Source organism: Xyrauchen texanus, chromosome 7 (genome assembly GCF_025860055.1).
Source record: "Xyrauchen texanus isolate HMW12.3.18 chromosome 7, RBS_HiC_50CHRs, whole genome shotgun sequence".
NCBI lineage: Eukaryota > Metazoa > Chordata > Actinopteri > Cypriniformes > Catostomidae > Xyrauchen > Xyrauchen texanus.
The window spans coordinates 20153038-20178049 of record NC_068282.1 but is presented as its reverse complement, the minus strand read 5'-3'; the positions used below and the strand labels follow the sequence as shown (position 1 = coordinate 20178049).

At 35.7% G+C, this 25012-nt stretch overlaps 1 protein-coding gene across 3 annotated transcripts; it reads left to right on the top strand.

The window, feature by feature from the left end:
* The first annotated feature begins 2166 nt into the window (after positions 1–2166).
* il23r (interleukin 23 receptor) lies at positions 2167–22248 on the top strand. 3 transcript variants are annotated; one of them, XM_052131157.1, is made up of 18 exons: positions 2167–2196; positions 2495–2598; positions 3233–3308; positions 3448–3536; positions 3668–3940; positions 5161–5278; positions 5409–5572; positions 6963–7099; positions 7308–7464; positions 7718–7800; positions 8248–8452; positions 9647–9832; positions 10019–10117; positions 10925–11080; positions 15135–15332; positions 17087–17174; positions 17482–17572; positions 19697–22248. In XM_052131157.1, exons 4-18 carry the CDS (start codon positions 3473–3475, stop codon positions 20294–20296), a joined length of 2619 nt encoding a protein of 872 aa, XP_051987117.1. In that variant the 5' UTR covers positions 2167–2196; positions 2495–2598; positions 3233–3308; positions 3448–3472; the 3' UTR covers positions 20297–22248. The 3 variants fall into 3 exon arrangements, with proteins under 3 accessions (XP_051987117.1, XP_051987118.1, XP_051987119.1); XM_052131158.1 differs by lacking the exons at positions 2167–2196; positions 3233–3308 and having other exon boundaries at positions 2500–2598; XM_052131159.1 differs by lacking the exons at positions 2167–2196; positions 2495–2598; positions 3233–3308; positions 3448–3536 and having other exon boundaries at positions 3759–3944.
* The last annotated feature ends 2764 nt before the right edge of the window (positions 22249–25012 follow it).

Sequence of the window (25012 nt, the reverse complement as noted above, 5' to 3'; positions counted from 1 at the left end):
ATTTTTGGTGCTTATGCCTCCTGTTGCCTGGAGTTTGTTTTGTGGAATATCTCTTGCAGGACATTGGAGTGATTGGGTCTTTTGTTTTACACATGGATTGGCCGAATGGGCCAGATTACTGAACATTCATTTGACTGCCTGAAGAAATGAACAGCATTTTTTTTTTTTGCTGGTTCCACTAGCAGGTGGAGGATGTTCTGTGGAGGAACACACTTTCGGGCCATTTATGCTGATGAATCACAAAAAAAAAAAAAAAAAATTATATATTTTTTGTGTTTATTCCACTTATTGGCTGGAGTTTGTTTTATAGACTATTTTTTGCTCTGTAATTCTGTCTAAATTTGTATAGAAGCAATGGACTTGAGCAATCCGATGGCAAAGTTGTCACGGGGACTCTCTTTTGGCTTTAGAGGGTCTGTTTGACTTTAGAAGGATGGACACCGGTTGGCGCTGTCATGCGTGAGGCACGTGTCATGCGCACGTTTTTCTTTTTTCTGTTTGTTTGATTTGGGGGGAAGTTTGGGGTTTGATTGTTACACTAATGTTAGAATGTAGTCTTTATAATGTTGTTTTTGACACACAATAACTTTTCTCTATTATGACAAATGTTAATATGTGTGGATTATCTCTCTCCATGTGGAATGTGAATGGGCTGGGGCACACCATAAAAAAAGGTTATTTATTTTCTTAAACATAAGAAATGTGATGTAGTGTTTCTTCAAGAAATGCACCGTTACCCGCAGGAAGCTGAAACATTTGAAAAGATATGGGGTTGGCATTTTTTCTTCAGTGCTGGCTCGAGTAAGAGCAGGGGAGTCATAACATTGATAAGTTCCTCATTTTATATGTTGTTGATTGCTCAATTGAAAACAGCTTAGTCTCAGATTATGACCTGGTGGGTTTAGAGTTGTTGCCACATATAGAGAAAAATAAATCATCTAGTTGGCACTTTAATGTATCCCATTTGCAAAATCCTGAATTCCAACAAATGTTAAAGGCTGAAATTAATTTTTATATGGAGACCAACTGGTCCTCAGTATCCTCTGTAGGCGTGGCTTGTGAGGCACTTAAGGCTGTTATGAGGGGCCGGATCATACAGTATGTGTCATTCACCAAAAAATACAAAGCCCAAGATTGGCCCGATTGAAATACAAATATAATACTATTTTGTTGCAGAAGGTGGAGTTTTGGCTGTTCAGGGCAAGACAGTCATAATTTGAGTCAGGGGACAAAGCAGGGAAGCTTTTGGCTAGATACATAAAGCAGAGAGAGTGTTTTTCTGCCATTCCCTCAGTGAAATCTGCTGGTGGGGAAATATTTACCTCAGCCATTAATATGAATAATACTTTTAAAGAATTCTATCTTGATCTCTACAGTTCTACACCTTTGTCTACTGATGAAGATATTAAGAACTTTGTGGAACCATTAGAACTCCCTAAACTGACGACTGAGCAAAAAAATTATCTTGATTCTGAGATAACCTTGTAGGAAATTGGCAAGATAATTAAGGACTTGATGGCTTTGCCGCAGAATATTTTAGATCTTATGCTACAGAACTGGCTCCACTTTTGTTAGACGTTTATACAGAATCATTAAAGAATGGAAAGCCTGGATCAGTATGATTCTTAAAAAGGACAAAGATCCAAGTGAGTGTAAGATTTAACGTCCAATTTCCCTGATCCAGCTTGACGTAAAATATTGTAAGAATATAAATTCTGGCTAACCGATTAATAAAGTTATGACATCTCTTATACATATAGATCAGGTGGGGTTTATTCTGGGCTGCAGCTCTTCTGACTAAAGATTGTTTTTTTTTTTGTGGGTATATGTGCCAGTTTCACACAAACTGTAATTGTGGGACTGACATAAACCTCATTGTTTTCTGCATTCTCCGTTTCCATGCTTTACAGTAAAAAACAGGGAAGTTGCTCCCACAATTTATGAGGAGTTTATTATTTTTATATTTTATCATTGTAAACACCTCTATTGATTCAATATGAGTACATTCTTTCAATTAAGCTCAGTCTCATATTCACCTTATTTGACAGTTGGGTTTCCCCAGAAGCTCTTTGAAGATAAAGATGGAAACTAAATGTAAAAAAGATCAAAATCTGGGGCAGGCAGGAAGGCTGACTTCTGTGGTGTTGTTCTCACATGCAGAGTACATGTGAGAGGGAACATGTGAGGAAGACATGGGTAATTTTTCTTATCTTGATATTCCACAGCCTATTATATTATTCTGTCTAGTGCCAGTAACATTTGGTTGTTTGAAATATATTAACAGAGCTTCTTTTTTTATTATAATTTGTAACATTTGTAACATGCAAAACTTATGATTAAAGGCAATATTAACTGTTGTTTTCTGTAATTACAGATCACAGCAATGCTTTAATGAGACAGATTAGTCATTTCAAATAACATGTATTATAATAACATGTTCTCTTTCTGTACTGGTTTTTCAATTCTCATAAAAAAAAACAAATTACTCTTGTAGCGGTCAGCCCTGTTGAGCCCACTCATGAGCATCTATAATGGCAACAGCGAAGGAGTCCAAATGGAGTTAGATGAGAAATTACTCTCCGAATTTGAATATTAAAGGTATGTCTTTTTACAACTATAGTACATATACCCTTTTTCTACTGCCATTTGGTGTCTTGTCCTTCTGAATTATTTTAACTGGTTTTATTTAACTAAAAAAAAATACAAAAATTAACATCAATGTATAAACCTGAATACATTAGGTTACACCAACAAAACTAATTTAAAGGGTTAAATCAAGTAGAAACAGGTCCTTAATTTGACAATTGCAGGTGACAGTGTACATTAACATTTAGTTTTTGGATTTATTCTTTTCATGACATAACTGGTAATATTAATTTTATATTTCATCATATAGTGACTTGCATGCTTGTTCAGTATTAGTGTCTAAATGTTTAAGAGCAGTTAATGATCCGTTAATTTAATTTTCAGTGCTGACTGAAAAAGAGATTTAATAAGTAGGACAACTAAGAGTTGAAACAGATGCTGAGAGTTTCAGAACAGACATTAAATACCACAAATCTAGGTCATTGCCCCTTACAAAAGCAAATAAACTCTGAGAAAACAAGGTTGAAAAGGCTTGTAACATTAAGCATCACTCATGGGAATGTTGACTATTTAAACAGGTCACAAATTTGCATATACAGTATTTTTCTGGTATCAATCAGTACTTTACATTTTTTTTTTTTTTTAGTTAATGACACAAACATGTTTTCAGCAAACTTATGTGGAACTTTTATGTGACATCTTTAAAAAGGGGTGACTGTGTGGTAAGCAACCCACTTTTTTGTTCTACTTATATGTTTTATTTGGACTGATAATGTATGCACGTGAGAAGATAGAGAAGACTAGAACTACTGTAGGCATGAAATATAGATAACCTGACACATTATTCACTCATCATTTTAGAGGCTCAGACCAAGAAAAGCATAAAATGGATTTTTTCTGTCGAGTCTTGCAAGTGGTCCTCCTCCTCCTTTTCAACTGCAAATTCTGCGGTGAGTTCAGTAATTGTGTTGAAATTCTGAAGCTGCTTTGTTTATTCTCTTTCTTAAATCCTTAAGGTTTTGGAGCAACCACTTGTTATAAATGTCTTGGTGTTCTGGTCTAACTGCACTCTTTTTTTTAGGCTGCTACGGAATTGTTTGTGCTGGAAAGTTGACAGTAGATTCAAACATAATCCTCTTTGGCTCCAACTTGACTGTGCACTGCAAGTCAAGCATTGAGCGCTGTGGCAGACGCTTTGCCATAGACTTTAATGGACAGACCATTTTTGAAACAACTAGTTGCTCCACAATACAAACACAAATAGCCATCAACCAGACCACATTTTCGGTCCTCTGCAAGGTGAAACAAGATGACAAATGGCACATTGTTTGCGGCCAGGATCTCAAGGCTGGCTGTAGGTATTCTGTATTTAAGCACTCTAAACCATATGGAACTTTTTAAGTAAAACAAACACTTTTTAAGTAAAAGGACAAATTCATTGTTACATTCAGTTTAAAAACTTTTTTGTTGGGGGCCTGGGTAGCTCAGCGAGTATTGATGCTGACTACCACCCCAGGAGTCACAAGTTCAAATCCAGGGTGTGCTGAGTGACTCCAGCCAGGTCTCCTAAGCAACCAAATTGACCCAGTTGCTAGGGAGGGTAGAGTTACATGTAGTAACCTCCTCATGGTCGCAATTAGTGGTTCTCACTCTCAATAGGGTGCGTTGTAAGTTGTGCGTGGATCGTGGAGGATAGCATGAGCCTCCGCATGCTGGGAGTCTCCGCGGTGTCATGCACAACAAGCCACGTGATAAGATGTGCGGATTGACAGTCTCAGAAGCAGAGGCAACTGAGACTTGTCCTTTGCCACCCGGATTGAGGTGAGTAACCGCTCCACCACAGGGACCTACGAAGTAGTTGTTATTGGGCATTCTAAATTGGGAGAAAAAAGGGGATACAATTTTTTTTTTTTAGGCAACCTAAAATTCAATAAACTATTTGTCAGTGCATTGAACTGGCTACTTTATTTAACACCAACAAAAATATTTTTAGGGTCAGGTCAGGTAGTAGTAGCTTTAGAAGCTCAAGAAATACCCTTAAGGTTAAATAATCAACTGCAGACAGAACCAGGACTTTTACCTTTTACAGCAACACCCAATTCAACAACTTTGAGCTGGTTTCTATTTAAAATCGGGCCGAATTCTCTTCCCAGTCCGCCCCTGATTTACAATATATATATTTAATAACTTTTTGCTAGTGAGAGCATATTATTTAGATGACAGATTAGCTGTAGTTGAAAGATTCAGATATAATTGTAACTATATGATATTATAAGAATCATTGCATAACTATTTTGCCTACGCACCAAAGCAACTTGGATAGATAAGCTTTTCATTGTTTGGCGCAGGCGTCTTTACTGTTTTTGTAAATGAAATGATGATCAGTTTATTATAGTCAATGTAATAACAGGGTTTATTAATTATAATTACAATGTTATTACGAAAAGTGTTCATAAAGTGTTACCCAGTTTATTTTCCTTTTTATTACAAAATGTTCATTGTCAAAATTACAATGATTATGATGAATATGTAGCTGTTGATAGAACTGTAGTTAAATTTTACTTTGTGCTCTAGACCCTCCAGGTAAAGTGAAATTCAACTGTGTGACGCACAGACATTCAGAGTATGTGAACTGTCTTCTGACAGCAACAAATGTGACATATTTAGATACAAACTACATAGTGACATTTAAGTAAGTATGCCTTTGTTCATTTAAAAAATAATTCCTGTAACAAAACATTTTAAAAACATCAATGGATTCCTGTTGTACATTTTATTATTTCAATAGTGTATGTACTATCTTGTTTTTCCTCCTCATAAAGCAATAAGACATCTCAGTTCATCAAACATGAAATGCCGGAGGATGGTCATGTCTCTTTTCCGCGATCTGTGTTTGATGAAACAATGACATACCAAATCCATGTAAGAGGGCGTAATGCACTAGGAGAGTCTAACTCTACTTTCACCTTCTCGGTTTGGGACAGTGGTGAGATAACTTCACACATGTAGTCTTTTCTGAATCACTTTGGTTTCCTTTGAACCAGATGTTTTTCTCGTTTTGGTGACATCATGAGCTTTAATGTCTCTCATTACAGTCATTGACCTTTCATTGTATTTAATGTGGTCTGATAAAATAATACATATGACTGTATCTTTTTCTCTTACCCTGTAAAAGTGGTGTGAATCACTTTTACATACCAAATGCACTTGTTTTGTCTTATTTGGACACTTAAGTGATTCAAATATCTGAATGTCATTGCAATAGATACAAAATATCAAATCAAGTGGCATATATGGCACAAATTATGCTAGTGCTTTTCTCAGAGCTAACCTTTAACATTTTCATGTTACTTAAAGGGATAGTTCTCCCAATAAGGAAAATTCTCTCATCATCTCACCCTCATGGCATCCCAGATGTAAATAACTTTATTTTTTCTGCTGAACACAAACAAATATTTTTGGAAGAATATCTCAGCTCTGCAGGTCCTCGCAATTCAAATTTTGTAGCTCCAAAAAGCACATGAAGGCAATCCATAATAAAAGTAATCCATAAGACTGCTATGGTTAAATCTTTACACTCTATGATGGATGTGGGTTAGAAACAGATACATTTTTAGGACCATTTTTACTTTATATTCTCCTCCCTGCCCAGTAGGTGGCGATATTCATGAAGAATGTGAATTGCCAAAAACAAATGAAGAAGAATGTGAAGGTAGATATTTATAATAAAAAAGGACAAACATTGATCTGTTTCTCACCCACACCTACCATATTGCTTCTAAACATATAGATTTAACCAATGAAGTCTTATGGATTACTTTTACATTGCCTTTATGTGTTTTTTGGAGCTTCAAATATTTTTCTAAAAATCTTTGTTTGTGTTCAACAGAAGAAAGAGAGTCATCCACTCTGGGATGGCATGAGGGTGAGTAAATGATGACAGAATTTAATTTTTTGGTGAACTATGCCTTTAAACCAACTGGTGTCATGGTCAATTTTTAGTGGATGTGTGAAGTCAGTAACCCTCAAGTTCACACATGTGTCCTAGCAAAACAGGAGTAACCACAAGTGTAGTTCAGCACATTAACTATGGACATGTTACACAAAGTTTGACAATCTAAAGTGTCCAAATATGTTTTGTCTAATTTGTTAACAGTGCATTTTTGTCATTTGAACCCCAACAAACTTATTTTGTGAAATATTTAGCTTGAAAAGTGTTTGTGATGTATTTCTTAAAAATAAATACCCTTGGTTTTACATTTGTCTTATATAATACAAAGACATTCATACACTTTTAAGTGTGGTTTAAGTGTTTAAATACATTTTGGGCCAATGTATGTCACATTTTATGACATATTAAAATATTTCTTGCGTAGTTCTTCCAAGCACTCCAGAGATTGAAAATATTACATTTGAAAATGGCTCCCTTTCTCCCACAATACACTGGAAGAGCTCAGAAGATTCATTGAAACCAAGCCTAAGATTCAGAAGAGCACATTATATGCAGGACTGGGTAAGAGTTAGATGTTTATTTGTCTCATCCCTCATCCCATACATATATATATATATATATATATATATATATATATATATATATATATATATATATATATATATATATATATATATATTAGTAAAAACAATTTGTGGGAAATGGGTGTTGATCAAAAGCAAGTCATCCGTTAGATTTTAGAGATATTTTTACTCTTGTATTTTATCAGGGAATGGGAAACATCACTGAGCTTCATGTTGGAACCTTGCTGATGCAAGAGGCCATAAAACCTATGATGTCATATCAGTTTGAATTGAGAGTGTGTGTTACTTCAGTGAACTGCAGCACGTGGAGCCATCCCTACAATGCAACAAGCCCTGGAATAGGTACAGTCGGCCTTTAAATTTATTTTCATAAACAATTCATAATGGTGACTGAGAGTTCAGCTTAAGAGCACAACAAATGAGCACATGAGCAGCAGATTTTTTTTTTTGTTCATTGGTGAATGTTTTATTATTATTATTATTATTATTACATTTCTTCAAAGATAGATTAGGTTATGTGTAGGTTTTTAAGTGTTTCACTTAAAGTTTCTGACATTTATTTAATAATAATTGATTATCCAATAATGTGCCCAAGCACCCTCGCACAAACTTGACGTGTGGCGAGTCATCAAGGATGCAGATAGCCATGGACTTCAGAATGTTACAGTGTTTTGGAAGGTAATGATATCCCTTTATATAACAAGACTGTTAACTTTTAAATGTTTAAGATGTACCCTACCCAAAAAGAAAAGACAAAAAACACTTGTTGTTGATTTTCGTAAAGTATTTACATCCAATAAGACAGAAATTGTCCTATTTAAAAAGACCAACAGAGCCACCTAATGGAGAAATTATATAATTAACTTTTTGACTTCAGAAGACATCAAATGATTATTATGTGCATATTTAAATATCTGCACTAAATCATTGCCCTTGCTCTGGAACACTGGGTCTGGGGTTATATGATATGTTTTGTATATTATACTTGTATAATATTTGTATAATATGTATCTGTATATTCTAATTATTATGTCATGTAGAACGTTAACCCAGGGATAATAGACCCAGTTTGAACAATCTATGCTTTAACCATCAGTGACTGTTTACTTTTGCTGCATCTTTCAGCCTTATACATCAGAAGACTACAGTGGAAATTTGTTAGAATATAAGTTATCTTATAAAGAAGATGGCAAAGTCCATGAAGTGATGTGCTCAGCACATGCCATCCATCACACACTGCAGCTGCCCTTGGGGGTTGCAAAGGTTAATGTCTGTGCTGTTACATCAGCTGGGTCTTCCCCACCTGCTCATGTGAGCTTGATATATACAGGTGAGAACTTGTGCTCTGAAATTTCAAATGAAGATCATGTGATATTTTTAACTAAGATTATATATATATATATATATATATATATATATATATATATATATATATATATATATATATATAAGTTATATACAATATTATTACACCTTCATTGTCGTGACAACGACACAATTGGAATTGGATAAAACTTTACACAGATAAGGTTAGTAAGTGATTTCACACTAAAATCTCATAAACAAGTATTATGTTTAAGTCGTATGGCTACACTTTTTTTAACAATGTGTATTTTAGTGTTAATTGACTGGCTCTATAAGTTTTTTTTGGTTTGTTTTTTGTAATCAACATTATGCAACAAATGCTATTGATTGGTCTTAACTTTGGTTAAAACTGGAAGATGTGTGTCATTTTTTTATGTAAAATTACTTTCTACTATCCCATCTTAATATGTAGGTATAATTGTAAGAAACCCATAAGTAGGTTAATTTCCTGATAAGTGTAAACACTATGACTCTGTACCTCTTACCAAAATTGCTCTGTATGTTGGAATGAACCGGCCAGCTTGACACAGCAACATCACCATTGTAGTGAGTTTGGTGCAGGACTATCTTTTATTTTTCGACCAATGTCAGACAGATGTTGTATTCAGAAATCTGTTTGAAAACAAAAGTTAGTTTTGCAATTCCTTTTAGTATTGCTAGAGGCACAGCTTTAAAAGGCTTTTAAAAGGCTTTTCAAAAGGTATTTTTTAATGGCTTAAGCTTAAAAAAAATTTTTTTTTAAATTGTAGAAATACAGAAATTGTGAAATTATATATTCTAAATTATGAATTTCTTTACAAAACTAAAATTTTTATTACAAATAATAAATAAATAAAATTAACATTTTATTTAAAAATATATAAATAATTACATTGATGAGTTGTTTTATAGTGAAGAAGAAAAGTGGCTAGTATATGGGAACTCCATCAATACTGAATGTGCAAAGCTGTAATCTAGGAAAATGGTTCCCAAACTGTATCCACTGGTCCAAAATGGACAAACTTAACATTGAATAACTTTTATTTCCTGACCCACTGATATAGGATGGCTACTTTGAAGAAGCTAAAATATTCTAATGTGGAAAATAGTAATAATAAATATTGAGTGGGTATTTCCAAAGTTTTGACTTGTAGCATTGTGTTCTATTTGTGCCTCACAGGTAAAGCCCCAATCATAACATATTTAACTCCAGCAGCAGGGGTCAGTATGTATCTAGCCTGGGATTTGCCTTATTACAGTGAGGCGGTGAAAGGAGTTCTGGGTTTTGTAGTTCAGTGGCAACAGAGCCCAGTTCACTTACAATGGAAGAGATTGGGAAAAGACTACAATTCTACATTCCTGAAAGGTAAAACATTATTCAACGAATCCAATACAGATGTTTTTAACAGATCATTATATCATATATTGTAAGAATGGATGCAAAACAAGTAATGTATCATCTGAAATAATAAGGTTATAGTATGATGATGTCCATTATCCAAAATAAGTTTCATTATAAAATCATTAAACTTTTCTGAACTTGTATTTTCAGGTTTCAAAGCTGGTGTTCTCTACAACATTTCACTGTACATTGAAGAAGCCAATGGGGTTTCCAACCCTGCTTTTTGTCAAGTTTATGCAAAAGAAGAGAGTAAGTTCTAGTTAACTTTTATTTGCTGTGTGTGTTTTTATATATGTGTGTTATATTTACATTTACATGATGATGCTGATTATTATTATTATTATGTAACTACCAGAGTTGGTTGTAATCCAAATGAAAAGTAATTAGTTACTGTAATCTAATAACTTTTTTAGTAAAAAGAAAAATAATATAATGCATTACATATTTTTATTATTGTAATTAGATTACAGTTACTGACTTTCAATTAATTGAATTTATTTTAAGTACATCATATGGTTATGCTTATTTCTAATATATTATTTATGTAGAATACATCAATTCTGGCCCCGTAACATAAAGGAGAATTGTAGGCGCTGAGCGACTGGCTGGTTTGTAACAATGAACAAGGAAGAAATATAGACATTATATTGAATTTATTGAGTGGAAAAGTGTTTTAGAAAGTAATTTAAAAGTAAAGTAATTAGTAATGTGATTACTTTTTCAATGAAGTAATATTTAAAGTAATCAGATTATGATTTTATATAAATAATTAATTATTTGTAGTGGATTACTATATATGTAGTGGATTACTATGTAACTTGCCCAACTACTGACTAAACTGTTTTTGTGTTCTTTTTTCTTGTGTGAAGCAATTTAGTAAGTTGCCACAAGGTGGCAGAGAATTTGTAGAATCGCATAAACAGACTGTGTCTATTTAATAAGTTAATACAGTAGCGGTAAAGGTTGTGAATTAGCAGTTGCTAATTGTTTAGCATTTTGTTGGTCAGGGACTGAAGGGCCCTCAGTCCTCCGTTTAATTATTATAAGTTTGTTTAGGTCCACTGACTGGTCCAGATGCATCAATTACCACTGTTGGGGAAAAGCTATTTCTGATCCAATGGGAACAGCTTGACCAAGAAAAACAGAGAGGATTTATCACAAACTATACCATCTACATTCAGAGACACAGAGACAAGAGACTTATAGAGAACAGTGAGTAAACAGTTGTTTGTGAGTGTGTAGATCTTCGTGGTTTGTGTCTAAATGTATCTGTGTGAGAGATTGGGGGAGGAGTGTGATGCAGTTCATGGTTTGTGCGCACAGAATCACAACTTTTGTTTATTCTTTAACATCACTCTCTCGATGTTTAATCAGGATTGGTTTCGCTTCACAACACTACAGGTGTCTTTAACCTCACCCCACAAGTAATGCATTACACCTTAATGTATTTTGCTCAATGGAAAGACTCCATTTGTCTTTGGTTTTAGACTCGTCACTGTCACACCCACAGTTTGACTGCAGGGTTTTCCACCATTTACTTCACATCCTCTTCCAGTAACCCCACTCCCCTACACGTCTACAGTACACCACTGTTCTGAAAATGATGTTGAGTGCTTGTTCTAACTTACCCTGTAAAATGATAACTGTTAAAAAATTGTTAAAAGTTAAATTGTTGACATTTTTAGAATATGGGAACCAATACACTTCAAGACATTGTTTATGTGAACACATTCACCAAACAAACCTATGTCTTGGAGTAAACTCATGTTGTAGGTTATTGTGAACACAATGTGCTTTCAGTAGAGTCCAGTTTTGGGTGTAATCTGATAACAAAGTAATTTGTTATTGTAATCAAATGACTTTTCTGTCAAAAAGTAATGTAACACATTACATTTTCCATTATTGTCAGATTGCAGTTACTGGATTAAAGTAAATAACTAGGGTTACACATACAGTATTTCTAAAATAATATTATTCATTTACATTTAGTAATGTAACCAGATGATTTTTTCCAAAGTGACTTACAAATGAGGAACATAGCAAGCAATTTGTCATACAAAGATCAACTATATCTGCAGTGTTGTACTGCCAAGAAGAAAGGCACTAGTGCAGAAGAAAAAGACAGAGGAGATGTGTTGTTGTTGTTGTTGTTGTTGTTGTTGTTGTTTTGTACAGTAAGTGCAAGTTAAGTTCAATAGTAAGTGAAATTAGCGTGGACTGGTTGAGTGCTTATGGAACAGATTAGCTTTCAGCTGCATCTTGAATGCTGAGATGGTATCAGAAGATCATATGTAGGTTGGAACCTCATTCCAACACAGTGGAACAGAGAAAGTGAACCATGAAATAAACTTTGAACCTCGTGTTGGGACCACCATGCACCGCTCGTTCATAGACCGAAGAGAGTGAGTTGGAGCATAGACCTGCAGAACGGAATTGAAGTAAGAAGGTGCGGTTCCATTGGTTGTCCTGTAGTCCAGAGTCAAAGCCTTGAATTTGATGTGGGCAGCTTCAGCTTGCCAGTGGTGTGAACTCAAGAGTGGGGTGATATGGGCCATTTGTGGCTGATTGAAGACCAGATGCGCTGCTGCATTCTGGCCAATCTTTAGTAGCTTCATTGTGTTAGCTGGGTTGCCAGCTAACAAAGCATTACAGTAGTCCAGTCTTGATATGATCAGAGCTTAGATCAGGAGCTGTGCAGCATATTCAGATAGAACATTTCTGATATATCCTGATGTTGTAAAGCACGAATCTGCAAGACCGGACGGTTGATGAGATGTGGGCAGTAAAATTAAACTGATCATCTACCACCACACCCAGGTTCCGAACTTGTAGTTGAACCAAGATGAATAGTGAGGTTGTGGTCAACAGATGGGTTGGATGGGAACATGATGAGTGATGTCCGAGAGGCAGGCAGAGGTACGAGCTGAGACAGTAGGGTTATCAGGCTGGAATGACAGGTAGAGCTGTGTATCATCTGCATAGCTGTGGTAGGTAAGGCCATGTTCCTCAATTATCGGTCAGAGTGATGTCATGTACATCGAAAAGAGGAGTGTCCAAGCACTGATCCTTGAGGAAAATTGAGGAACATAGTGGTCAACTAATGTGACATGGACACCTCCCCTCTCCAGGAGATCTTGAAAGATCTGCCAATGCGATATGACTCAAACCATCCAAGTGCAGTTCCTGTGATGCCCAGGTCAGAGAGAGTGGGCAGGATTATCTTGTAGTTCACTGTCTCGAAAGAAGCAGACATGTCAAGGAGGATGAGGATGTTTAAAACATGAATTACGTTCATATTTGTGTATTTGTGTTTCTGTGACAGATGAAGGGCCCCGTAACAAGTCATTGTACAGTAGAAATGTGTTGTGCAGGACTCGAGTGTATGACTTGTGTATAGAAATTAACAAGGAGGAAATATTTACATTATTTTGAACTTGTTAAGTGAAAAAGTGTTTTAGAAAGTAACTTAAAAGTAAAGTAACTAATAATTTGATTACTTTTTACTTTTACTTTTTTATTATTTTTAGAGAATGTAGAGTATTTTGTTGTGGATTACTTATTTAACTAACATACCAAACACTGGTGCCACAGGGAAAGGTGAACACATTTGAATTGATGCAAAAATGTCTGATGCAGGATGTAGCTCAGTCAGTAATTCAGCAGTATGGGGTAAATGTCATGGTACATGAACATTTGGAAACAGCATGTCGATTTCCTGTGTGATCATTTAGCTCAATCATAATTTATTCTTCTTTGGATCACAAAATGAAATGTTAGGCCAAATGACAGTCACCATTTATTTTCATTGTATGGAACAAAAGATGCAATAAAAGTGAATGGTGACTGAGACTAACATTCTGCCTGATATCTTCTTTGTTATGTTTTACGGAAGAAAAAGAAAAACTATGTGGGTTTGGAACATGTAAAGTGAGTAAACAATGACATCATTTTTATTTTTGGTAAGCTATCCCTTAAAGGTGTGCAACTGGGTCCAGATTTATATCTTGTTGCATACAGATAATTTACAATCCCAAAATATTGTACTGCTGTGTTTAATTTAGGTCAGAATAACTATTCATACTGTATATGTTAAGTATGGTTGTTTCATGTAGGGCTGTTTTGCTTAAGCAGGGAGGCTCATGTTCCCAACCAAAAGTTTCCTTGAAAATCCATTTGAATTTAACTTGTTCCACACCGCAGCTTGATTTAAATTGTACTTAGATGTTACTATTCCAAAACAAAACGTATGGGTGGTGGAAAAAATATATCACTCTCAAAGGGACAGGCCCACATTTCAGACTAAACTGAAACTGAAAACTATTCATTGATGGGCCCCACATTTACAGGACAATGACAGATGAAAATAACTTTCGATTTCTAATTGTATAAAATACTTGTGGTAGCACAAAACTATTAGAAAGTAAACTGTGGTTTATATGTGAGTGGGCGTGCGTACGCCCTACGTAGTCCTGCTTGACACTGCATTGTAGTTGCACATTCTAGAGTGAAAGCTGGAATCATTATCATTGTCTAAATGATTCTGTGAATGGACAAGCCAATGTGTTTGTTACTAGAGTCAATCAATTAATGTTCCCAGTCCTCTGTTATGTATGTGCCTTCGAAGAGCTACAGATCTGGCTGGCGCAAACGTGACCTTATAGCTATTCTTTACTTGTGGCTTGAGACATGACAGGAAGTAGAGGCAACAGCGGAAGACATGTGGCTATGTGCAAATGTTTCTGTCGCTTCCAACGTAAAGCTACTCTAACCAAGCTTTATCATAAATGAGTACCATGTTACTTGGTTAGAACGTGGCTAGAAATTGTCTGTTATTATCTTGTGGTGTAACAACATAAAAATGCTGAAGAACCAAAAAAGTAGGCGACATAACTGTTTTCAACCAGTGTTAAATATCTCCACCATGCTGTTGTTACAGGAGAGGTGCTATGAGACGGTTTATTCTAAAAGGGTTAGTTCACCCAAAAATAAAATAATGTCATCATTAACTCACTCACAAGTTGTTTCAAACTATATGGCTTTCTTTCTGCTGTGGAACATCTAAACAAGTACTGTCTTATCTTAAGCATTCAAATTAGGACATGTATACTTGAAGCATGATTCAAAGAGAAATTGTCAATCAATTTGAAAAAAATATTGCCATACAGAGTGTAAGTGAACCAAATGCATGTTTCATAAAGAATTCTTGATAACTAATGAAACATACAGTACATCATCTATTTATGTTCTGTGTGTTTTCTGCTTGCAGAAACTGTGCCTAACATATTTCCTAGATCTTTCAATTGGGAACTGATGGGCCCACAGGAAAGTTTTGATGTCCTGATCTCTGCGTGGAACTCTGCAGGTGAAGGGCCCAAAGGAAAAGCTGTTACCTGCTACTGTCAAAAAAACTTGATGTGTGGGGATATAGCTAAAACATATCAACTTCTTCCAGACAGGACGACAGGTGACTTACCTTTGTGTGCAATAATGTACATTTATGGAAGACTCAGAATAGAAAGTAGAGTTCCTTACCTTAAGAGATTTTGACCACAAACAGTTAGACATATGGATCTATCCAGGAGTGTTTGTGAAGCTGTACTGCAGAGCAAGTGTGTTTGGAAGTACAATATTTGGCAGGAGCTTCAGTTAATATTCACATCAACCATCAGAATTGTTTTTTTATCTCAGTGATTTCGACCGTAGCATGATTATTGGTGCCAGATGGGCTGGTTTGAGTTTTTCTTTAACTGCCAATCTCCTGGGATTTTCACACACAACAGTCAGTAGAATTTACAGTAGAATGGTGCCAAAAATATCCAGTGAGTGGCAGTTCTGCGGATGGAAACACCTTGTTGAGGAGAGAGGTCAATGGAGAATGGCCAGACTGGTTCGAGCTGACAGAAAGGCTACTATAACTCAGATAACTGCTCTGTACAATTGCAGTGAGCAGAATAGCATCTCAGAATATACATGTCGAACCTTGAGGCGGATGGGCTACAACAGCAGAAGACCACGTAGAAAACTTTATTAGGGCCATAGTGTTCCTAATAAAGTTCTCAATGAGAGTAGGCTATACATTTCCAGGAGGTGTACACATGACTTGACTGCACATTTTAGCAAAGAATCTTTTTGTGTGGAGCAGTGCACGCTTATTCATTACCTATGTCCCATCCTAATAAACATTTACTGTACAGAGAATGGAGACTTCACCCGCAAGCGGTGAGTCAGGTGTGGGAGAAAAACTTGCACAAAAGCGTTCACTCACTGTCATCTGAACCAGTGTCAAAAGCACTGCGAGAGAGACCCTGCATGTGCACTATTAACACTAAACGGCAGCCAGTGAAAATAACACATTTGAGATTTTAAACTTCAGCTAATTAAACTACAGAATTAAATTTGTTTATCTGACTAGGGTATAATAAATCATTGGCAATGTACATTTAAGTTCATATTAAGTTTATTGAATTGACCAATTTGATCATATTATTAAAGAAGTCCACTGGAAAATGCCGGAAGGTTTTGCCCAACTTTTAATTACAGCATGTCCACTGATTTTATGGCATGTAAACATATTCTTGTGTCAAAGATTAATACCTATAAAATAGTCTTATTAACTGCAAAAATATGGAATATTTTAAGACATTATATTTAAATAAGTGAAATAATTGATGACTAATCAAGTTCTTGCAAATACTTTGAGACAAATTATAAATATATTTTTAATATACAGTATTTTAATGTTTGTTTTAATGGACTATGTACCATGATAATTCATGATTATTCTCAGCAATTATTTAGTTGTAAAAGAAAATATCGATTCACAGACCTATTTCTTTTATGAAGTTGTGCACTGAAATGTTGTCCATACAGTATTCTATTACCAGCATATAGGCATTTGGTTCAAGCTGAACACATTTTCACTACTATATATCAACCTGTATGGTAAGAGTTAAGGTGCAAGACTACACCTAGAAAATGTGCTTCTTATGTTAACATCTAAATAACTGGTTTGATTCAAGCCAAAAATATTATTTGACACATCCGAATAAACCTGACTGCATTAGGTTACACCAACAAAACTAGAACTATTTAGACCTAGTTCCTTAGTGTTAACTTGGGTACAATGCATATTCAATGCATTTTGTATTTGTGCAGTTATAAAGTATTATAAAGTATAGAGTATATTTTCTAATCCTTGTGTTATTGTCTACTTTCCAGATGGAATGATAGCTGGATTTTGTTTGGCAGCTGCAGTTCCTATGGTGATTCTTGCCAACCTGATGTACCTAAAATGTGTGCGGCAAAGGTGAAGTGCTCAACGAGGGGGTTATGATTTTACTAAGTGTAAAACACTTTGCACTTTCATTTGTGCAGACAGTTTCACAATGTGGATAATGCCAGCAGTCTTTCATAACATTACAGTCATAATCAGTCAGAATGTAGTCAAAGTGTTTGTGAAATGTTCAGAATAATTAACATGCTGAAGTGGTAAAACAAATAACAACCTTTAAATAGCCTATTGGACATATTGAAGGTGTTTAGAGTGATAATGTGCAAGTTTATTTGTAACTCCCCTTTCCCCTTTTATTCTTTGTCAAAAAATCTCTTTACAGAATGATGAAAATGTGCATGTCGATGGGAGTCACTTGGCTGTTTGAAATTTTACCTAAATTTGACAACAGCAATGCTATAAAACTACTAAAGGTAAAACATATATATCTATAAAGTGTCATTTTAATCAAATCAATCAAATTTAGTTCAACCAACATGCAATGGTGTGAATTTGGAGGCTTTTGCCTTTTGGAACCGATGTCTATTTTTATCTTTAAGAATTCTCCTTGTGACAAAAGATTATTAAGTGAATCTTGCAGTGATCTCAGAAGATCTGAGAGTACAAAGAAGAGTTGCTTATGATCACAAGGTTGGATATTCATTCAGTAATTCTTAGATCAGGCACAACTCCATTGTCAATCTTCTGGAGGTGTCATTCAACTAACACTTCTCCAAGATCAAGTCATTCTGAACTTTATAGGAGATCGCAATGAGCCAACATTACAGCTAAAGATCTGTTGGCATTGATTCTGTTGGCTAAAATCAGTGTCCAAGAATCCACTTTGAGGAACACCCTGAACAATAAATATCCTGAGGAAGACACCATAGCTTTCTAGTTCGACATTGCAACATTAGTTATCTGTACTGTGGATACATGATGACAAAAATATGGAACTTTTTTGAAAAAGTTTGTACTAGTAAAAGTTAAAAAAAAAACCATGAAGCACGGTAGCAAAAATGTATTGGAAGTGTGTAATTTCAATGTTTGTGTGTGTCAGGCTACAAGTGAAACTCAATTAAATAGAGGAATGTTTTGATAGCACCAAAGTTTTACACTTTTTGGTGAAATCAACCTACAATGGCTACTTAAGCATGACTATTACACCTCTACAATAGCTGAAACAGAAAAAATAGCACATTTTGTAGAGATCTTACCCATATTTGAGATATTGGAGAAAAAAAGAGCAGTTTATGCAAGACAAACTGTAATGCATGACGATTTGGCTACTAGATCTATTTCCTTTAGTGATTGTGTAGCTCACTGGCTGGTGTGTTATATTTGTCATTGGGAAAGAGGATCTGGGAAAGAGTACAACAGAGAGTGAAAAAGCTGCTTGACACACAGTTTTGCCTTCTGTGATTTTAACGTTTTTTTTTGGGGGGTCTGTTAGTGTTTGTTGCTTCTATAACCGATGTTGGGCATCAACATCTGCCCCTCAAGCGCTGGCGCACTCTTTTGTAAATACCTCTAGGCTTTCTCCAGTTTTTTTTTACAAAGGAATTGCATATTAAATCACATAACATAAGCCTCCATAAACTACCAGTTCACTTCTAAAAGCAGGTGGTTGAAAGTACAAAAACAAACCAAAGATTAAAGGAATAGTTCAAAGATATTTGAAAGAAGATATGATATTTGTTTGTCCATACAATGCAAGTGAATGGGGACCAAATTTTCAAACCCCCAAAAGGACATAAAGCAGCATAAAAGTAATCAATGCGACTCCAGTGGTTTAATCCATGTCTTCTGAAGCAATCCAATTGTTTTGTTTCAGAACAGACCAAAATGTAACTCCTTTTTTACTGTATCTTGCCATTTCAGTCTCTAGGCACAATCATGACTTTAAGTTTGATTGCTCTTCATAGTGCTTAACCCATTAGTGGAGCACTAGATGGCAATAGGAAGTGCAATCGAGCTTGAAATCATGATCGCCAAGTAGACTGCTGATGTCAATATTTATAGTAAAAAAAAGTTATATTTTGGTCTGTTCTTATCCAAAAATTATCGGATCCCTCAAGATATTGATTACACCACTAGTGTCTTATGGGTTACTTTTAAGCTGCATTTATGTTCTTTTTGGAGCTTCAAAGTTTTGGTTCCTATTAACAACTGATAGCTCAAAAATATCAATGATATATAGCAGTGTGTAAAGATGAAATTGGGTTAAAATGCCACCATCTAGAGGGTAAATACACTTGATCACACTCTATACTGTATATTTGTGTTTATTAAAATTACATTTCAACCTTAATTGCAATATTATTTATTTACATTCTGTCATCATTTATGCACACTGATGTTGTTATAAAGCCATATGGCTTGCTATCTTGTGTGAAACACAAAAGGAGATATTAGGGAGTCTGATAGCTTTAGTTACCATTCATTCATATGATGACAGAATTAAACTTTTTGTGTGTACTTTTCCTTTACATGTTGAATTGTGAGTCTTCTTCACACTGCACATAATTTTGCTAACAGCTTTTTTCTTTTGCTCTTAGGATGACAGTTACAGTCCCTGGGGACCTCTCACTGAGGACATTGATCCCCCCTTAACTCCCATTGAGGAAGTTTCTCTATCTTGGGAGAGGCAAGACTCTTATCCAACTGTGCTTCATGAGGATGTCACAGAAACACCAGTGGTTGGGCAAATTTTTATAGATTGTCCTTATAAACCTCAGTTATTGAATACTTCACTGCAAACTGGTGAAGAGACTACAGAAGAAGAGGTAAAGGAGGATGAGGAGGACCAATTTCCTTTGCTGGTGTCTCCATCACATGTGCTGCATGACTTCAGTTTGGATTTTACCAGTATTCCCGTGATACATGGACATCTTAATAGCTTCTTAGCTATGGATGGGAAGCTTAGGTCCTTGAATGTTCTTGGAGACCTGCTTTCCAACCCTCTGGAAGTTTCTGATAAAGAAGAGGAGGAGACAAGGATGGAAACATTGGGAGATGTTGGGCAGAGCTCTTTCACAAGCCAGTCTATACTACCCAATGACCTGCTGGAGAGTTGCCTAAGAGGGCCTGTCTTTAATTCCATTCCATACTCCCCACAAGGGGTTTGCCATAGTTTTCCAATGCCAGAAGAGGTTTAGGCTTTCTGTTGTAAAGGAGTGTCTTTCACAAAGGCCTGTCACCAAACTTTCACTTCTTTAATTATGTACTGTTCAGTAATATATGAAGTGCATGCATGCTGAATTAAACTTTTGACAATAAATGTAATCATGCAAGGCATTTTAAAACAACCAAGTTGCACTAACAGATACAATAATTTACACTAAGCTTTATTTTTTTTTATGATTTTACAGTAATGAGGCTCTTTAGCCTGTACTATCTTGCCAATGAAGACTTGCTTTACATACTTAACGGGGTCATATCATGAGAAATGAAGTTGTCCTTGATGTTTTGAAATAAAATAGTTCCATTGTACTATGAAGACATGCTGTAACTTTTAGAACTCAAAAAAACATTCAATTAAAAAAATAAAAAACATGCAAAAACAGCTCATTTTGAAATCCATGGACTACATGGATACATTAACATATGACAGGGTGACATATGTAAAAACACAATTCTGTGTTTTTAAGTGTTGCTTACTCATTGGTAGTTAGAATGAAGTAGGATATTTTTTATAAATACCAGAAGAACTAACGAAGAGAGAATAAATGTGGAAAAGTTTGACAAACCTTAATTTACATTGTCAGTGGACCTCAGAAAAGAAATTATGATAAAAACAACTATTGACATGAGCCTTTCAAATTTGTGAAATTCCTTTCTGGCTTTGTTAAACACGTTGAAAAAAAAATGTCTTCCAGATGTAAACACACACATCAAATAGACTTCTGGCTACATGTGCTATAAGGGCTGTCATCTTTCACTTTCCTTTTCATCTTCCTGTCATATTCATAGCCACTTCTTCTCTTTCTCTTTTTGGATGTCAAATTTGTACAGAAATATCAGATAATATGGCTTCAGATGAAAGGTCATGAAATCCTATGTGAAAATCAAAAATGAATATAAAGGAGAAAGACAACAAGCCTGCTTCACATTGTAGTATTTAAATGGGTCATGAATTGCCTTTTTATTATTTTAAGATGTTCCTTGAGGTTAACTTAGAATATTAGTAAAGTTTTGTTGCACAAAAACGTCATATATTTGTATGAAAAAAAAATTCCTTTCCACTCTCGTTCTGACCCTCTGTCAAAAACTGAGTGCTGCTTCTCGTTTAAGACTTTACAGTAAACACCCATTGTTATGATTGGCTTTCTGCTCTTTACCTGCTCCCTCTACCTGCTACTAGGCGGGCTACTGTTTGTTTTGGAGGCGGTCAGATGCAAATGTCTATCACAGTGTGACATCACAATGAGGAGGACGTGGAGGACGAGTTGTATTGGCTGCTGGGTTCAACAAATGGTCTTTTTGCTGTGAGAAGGAACTTTTGAGTTCTGAAACTTACATTATGTTTTTTAAAGTACAGTGATCTCTTATCTGTCAAAAGATCAAGGAAAGTTTGATTCCACATGTCATGACCCCATTAATGAAAAGACTAGATTTTGTATGAAATTATGTACATGAGCAAATTGTAAAGTATATGTATACTATAAAACAGTGATTCTTTGAAAGAAAGAAAAAATACAAACTGTTAATATTTTTCACATCTATCTGCCCTTGATTATGATTAAGGCACTTTTTAATATTTCAATCATATAGGACATGCAAGCTCACAATTATGAACAGATTCCTCAGACAGTCACAAGGGACTTTAGATTCTATGTGTGCTCACTTAAAATAGTATTTGGAGAAAAGAAAGCATATGAAACTGGATTATACAAAACACTTGTACCAGAAAAGCAGGTGTTATCAAGCTCATTCAACAGGAACCACAACTTTTTTGTGTTTATATTTTTGAATAATGGTCCATTCAAGATGTAACCAGGCCTTGGACTGTGAGATGTGCTGTCATTTTTAAATTTTTAAAGTACAAATGATTAAAAGGGATAGTTCACCCAAAAATGAAAACTCTCTCATCATTTATTCACTGTCATGCCATCCCAGATATGAATTACTTTCTTTCTTCTGCTGAATACTAAATAAGATTTTTAGAAGAATATCTCAACTCTTTAGGCCCTTTCAATGCAAGTGAATGGTGATCAGGCCTTTGAAGCTCCAAAAACTTCATAAAGACAGCATAAAAGTAATCCATGTGACTCCAGTGGTTTAATATATGTTGTCTGAAGCAATGCAATGACTATGGGTGAGAAACAGATCAACATTTCAATCCTTTTTTACAATAAATCTCCACTTTCACATTCACTTTCAAAATGTAACTAAAACATTTTATGAGACTGTTTCTCATCCACATATATTATATAGCTTCTGAAGACCACTGGAGTTTTATGGATTACTTTTACACTACCTTTATGTGATGTTTGGAGCATAAAAGGTCTGGTCACCATTCACTTGCATTGTATGGACCTACAGAGCTAAAATATTCTTCTAAAAATATTTTTTGTGTTCTGCGGAAGAAAAAAGTCTTGCACATCTAGGATGGCATGAGGGTGAGTATATGACGAGAGAAGTTTCATTTTTGGGTGAACTATCCCTTTAAGAGATGATTATGGACTAAGATCCTTAGTTACCATTTGCTTTGTATCTTTTTCCATACAGTGAAAGTGAGTGGTAGCAGAGACTGTTAGTTCCTAACCATTTGCCTACTATCTCCTTTTGTGGTCCGCAGAAGATAGTAGGCTGCATAATAACTTGCGAAGCAGTGTTTTGGCTTGTCTAAACCTTCTTAAACTAACATGTTATTTACAGTGCCTTGTGAAAGTATTCGGCCCCCTTGAACTTTTCGACCTTTTGCCACATTTCAGGCTTCAAACATAAAGATATAAAACTGTAATTTTTTGTGAAGAATCAACAACAAGTGGGACACAATCATGAAGTGGAACGAAATTTATTGGATATTTCAAACTTTTTTAACAAATAAAAAACTGAAAAATTGGGCGTGCAAAATTATTCAGCCCCCTTAAGTAAATACTTTGTAGCGCCACCTTTTGCTGTGATTACAGCTGTAAGTCGCTTGGGGTATGTCTCGATCAGTTTTGCACATCGAGAGACTGAAATTTTTGCCCATTCCTCCTTGCAAAACAGCTCGAGCTCAGTGAGGTTGGATGGAGAGTGTTTGTGAATAGCAGTTTTCAGTTCTTTCCACAGATTCTCGATTGGATTCAGGTCTGGACTTTGACTTGGCCATTCTAACACCTGGATATGTTTATTTGTGAACCATTCCATTGTAGATTTTGCTTTATGTTTTGGATCATTGTCTTGTTGGAAGACAAATCTCCGTCCCAGTCTCGGGTCTTTTGCAGACTCCATCAGGTTTTCTTCCAGAATGGTCCTGTATTTGGCTCCATCCATCTTCCCATCAATTTTATCCATCTTCTCTGTCCCTGCTGAAGTAAAGCAGGCCCAAACCATGATGCTGCCACCACCATGTTTGACAGTGGGGATGGTGTGTTCAGGGTGATGAGCTGTGTTGCTTTTACGCCAAACATAACGTTTTGCATTGTTGCCAGAGCACCTTCTTCCACATGTTTGGTGTGTCTCCCAGGTGGCTTGTGGCAAACTTTAAATGACACTTTTTATGGATATCTTTAAGAAATGGCTTTCTTCTTGCCACTCTTCCATAAAGGCCAGATTTGTGCAGTATATGACTGATTGTTGTCCTATGGACAGAGTCTCCACCTCAGCTGTAGATCTCTGCAGTTCATCCAGAGTGATCATGGGCCTCTTGGCTGCATCTCTGATCAGTCTTCTCCTTGTATGAGCTGAAAGTTTAGAGGGACGGCCGGGTCTTGGTAGATTTGCAGTGGTCTGATACTCCTTCCATTTCAATATTATCGCTTGCACAGTGCTCCTTGGGATGTTTAAAGCTTGGGAAATATTTCTGTATCCAAATCCGGCTTTAAACTTCTCCACAACAGTATCTCGGACCTGCCTGGTGTGTTCCTTGTTCTTCATGATGCTCTCTGTGCTTTAAACGGACCTCTGAGACTATCACAGAGCAGGTGCATTTATACGGAGACTTGATTACACACAGGAGGATTCTATTTATCATCATTAGTCATTTAGGTCAACATTGGATCATTCAGAGATCCTCACTGAACTTCTGAAGAGAGTTTGCTGCACTGAAAGTAAAGGGGCTGAATAATTTTGCACGCCCAATTTTTCAGTTTTTTATTTGTTAAAAAAGTTTTAAATATCCAATAAATTTTGTTCCACTTCATGATTGTGTCCCACTTGTTGTTGATTCTTCACAAAAAATTACAGTTTTATATCTTTATGTTTGAAGCCTGAAATGTGGCAAAAGGTCGAAAAGTTCAAGGGGGCCAAATACTTTCGCAAGGCACTGTATACTATACACAATCAGGCAGTGGATCTCAATAGGATCACATTCTCTGTTACACACCATTATTTCTTGCAGAGACACCTGCACCACAAGTCTTTATTTATAACTTCCTGTGAAATTTCATGTATCGCCCTAAAAATAAAAAAAAACATTTACACGAGGAGGCACGGTCAACTCATTCACTGCACATGTTGCTGTCTGCATAGTATATTATACAAAAATTCCACTCTGTTAATGTGGTTCTGAATGACACCCTGAGATGATGTGTGGGGACTTTAAAGGCAGGCGGGCTGCCTAACCTTATAAAAGCACTTCTTATGCTTCTAAAAATTGGTACATTTTTCAAGATGCATGAATGTTGTGTGTATTGTTAAGTACAGCCTTATTGCTCTTAGATTAG

Excerpts from the sequence above, each read along its gene's own strand:
- il23r (XM_052131157.1), top strand. The coding sequence starts at position 3,473 with ATGGATTTTTTCTGTCGAGTCTTGCAAGTGGTCCTCCTCCTCCTTTTC. Across the intron at positions 5,573-6,962 it reads CTTCTCGGTTTGGGACAGTG|TTCTTCCAAGCACTCCAGAG; the intron begins GTGAGATAACTT and ends TTTCTTGCGTAG. Across the intron at positions 11,081-15,134 it reads CAAGAGACTTATAGAGAACA|AAACTGTGCCTAACATATTT; the intron begins GTGAGTAAACAG and ends TTCTGCTTGCAG.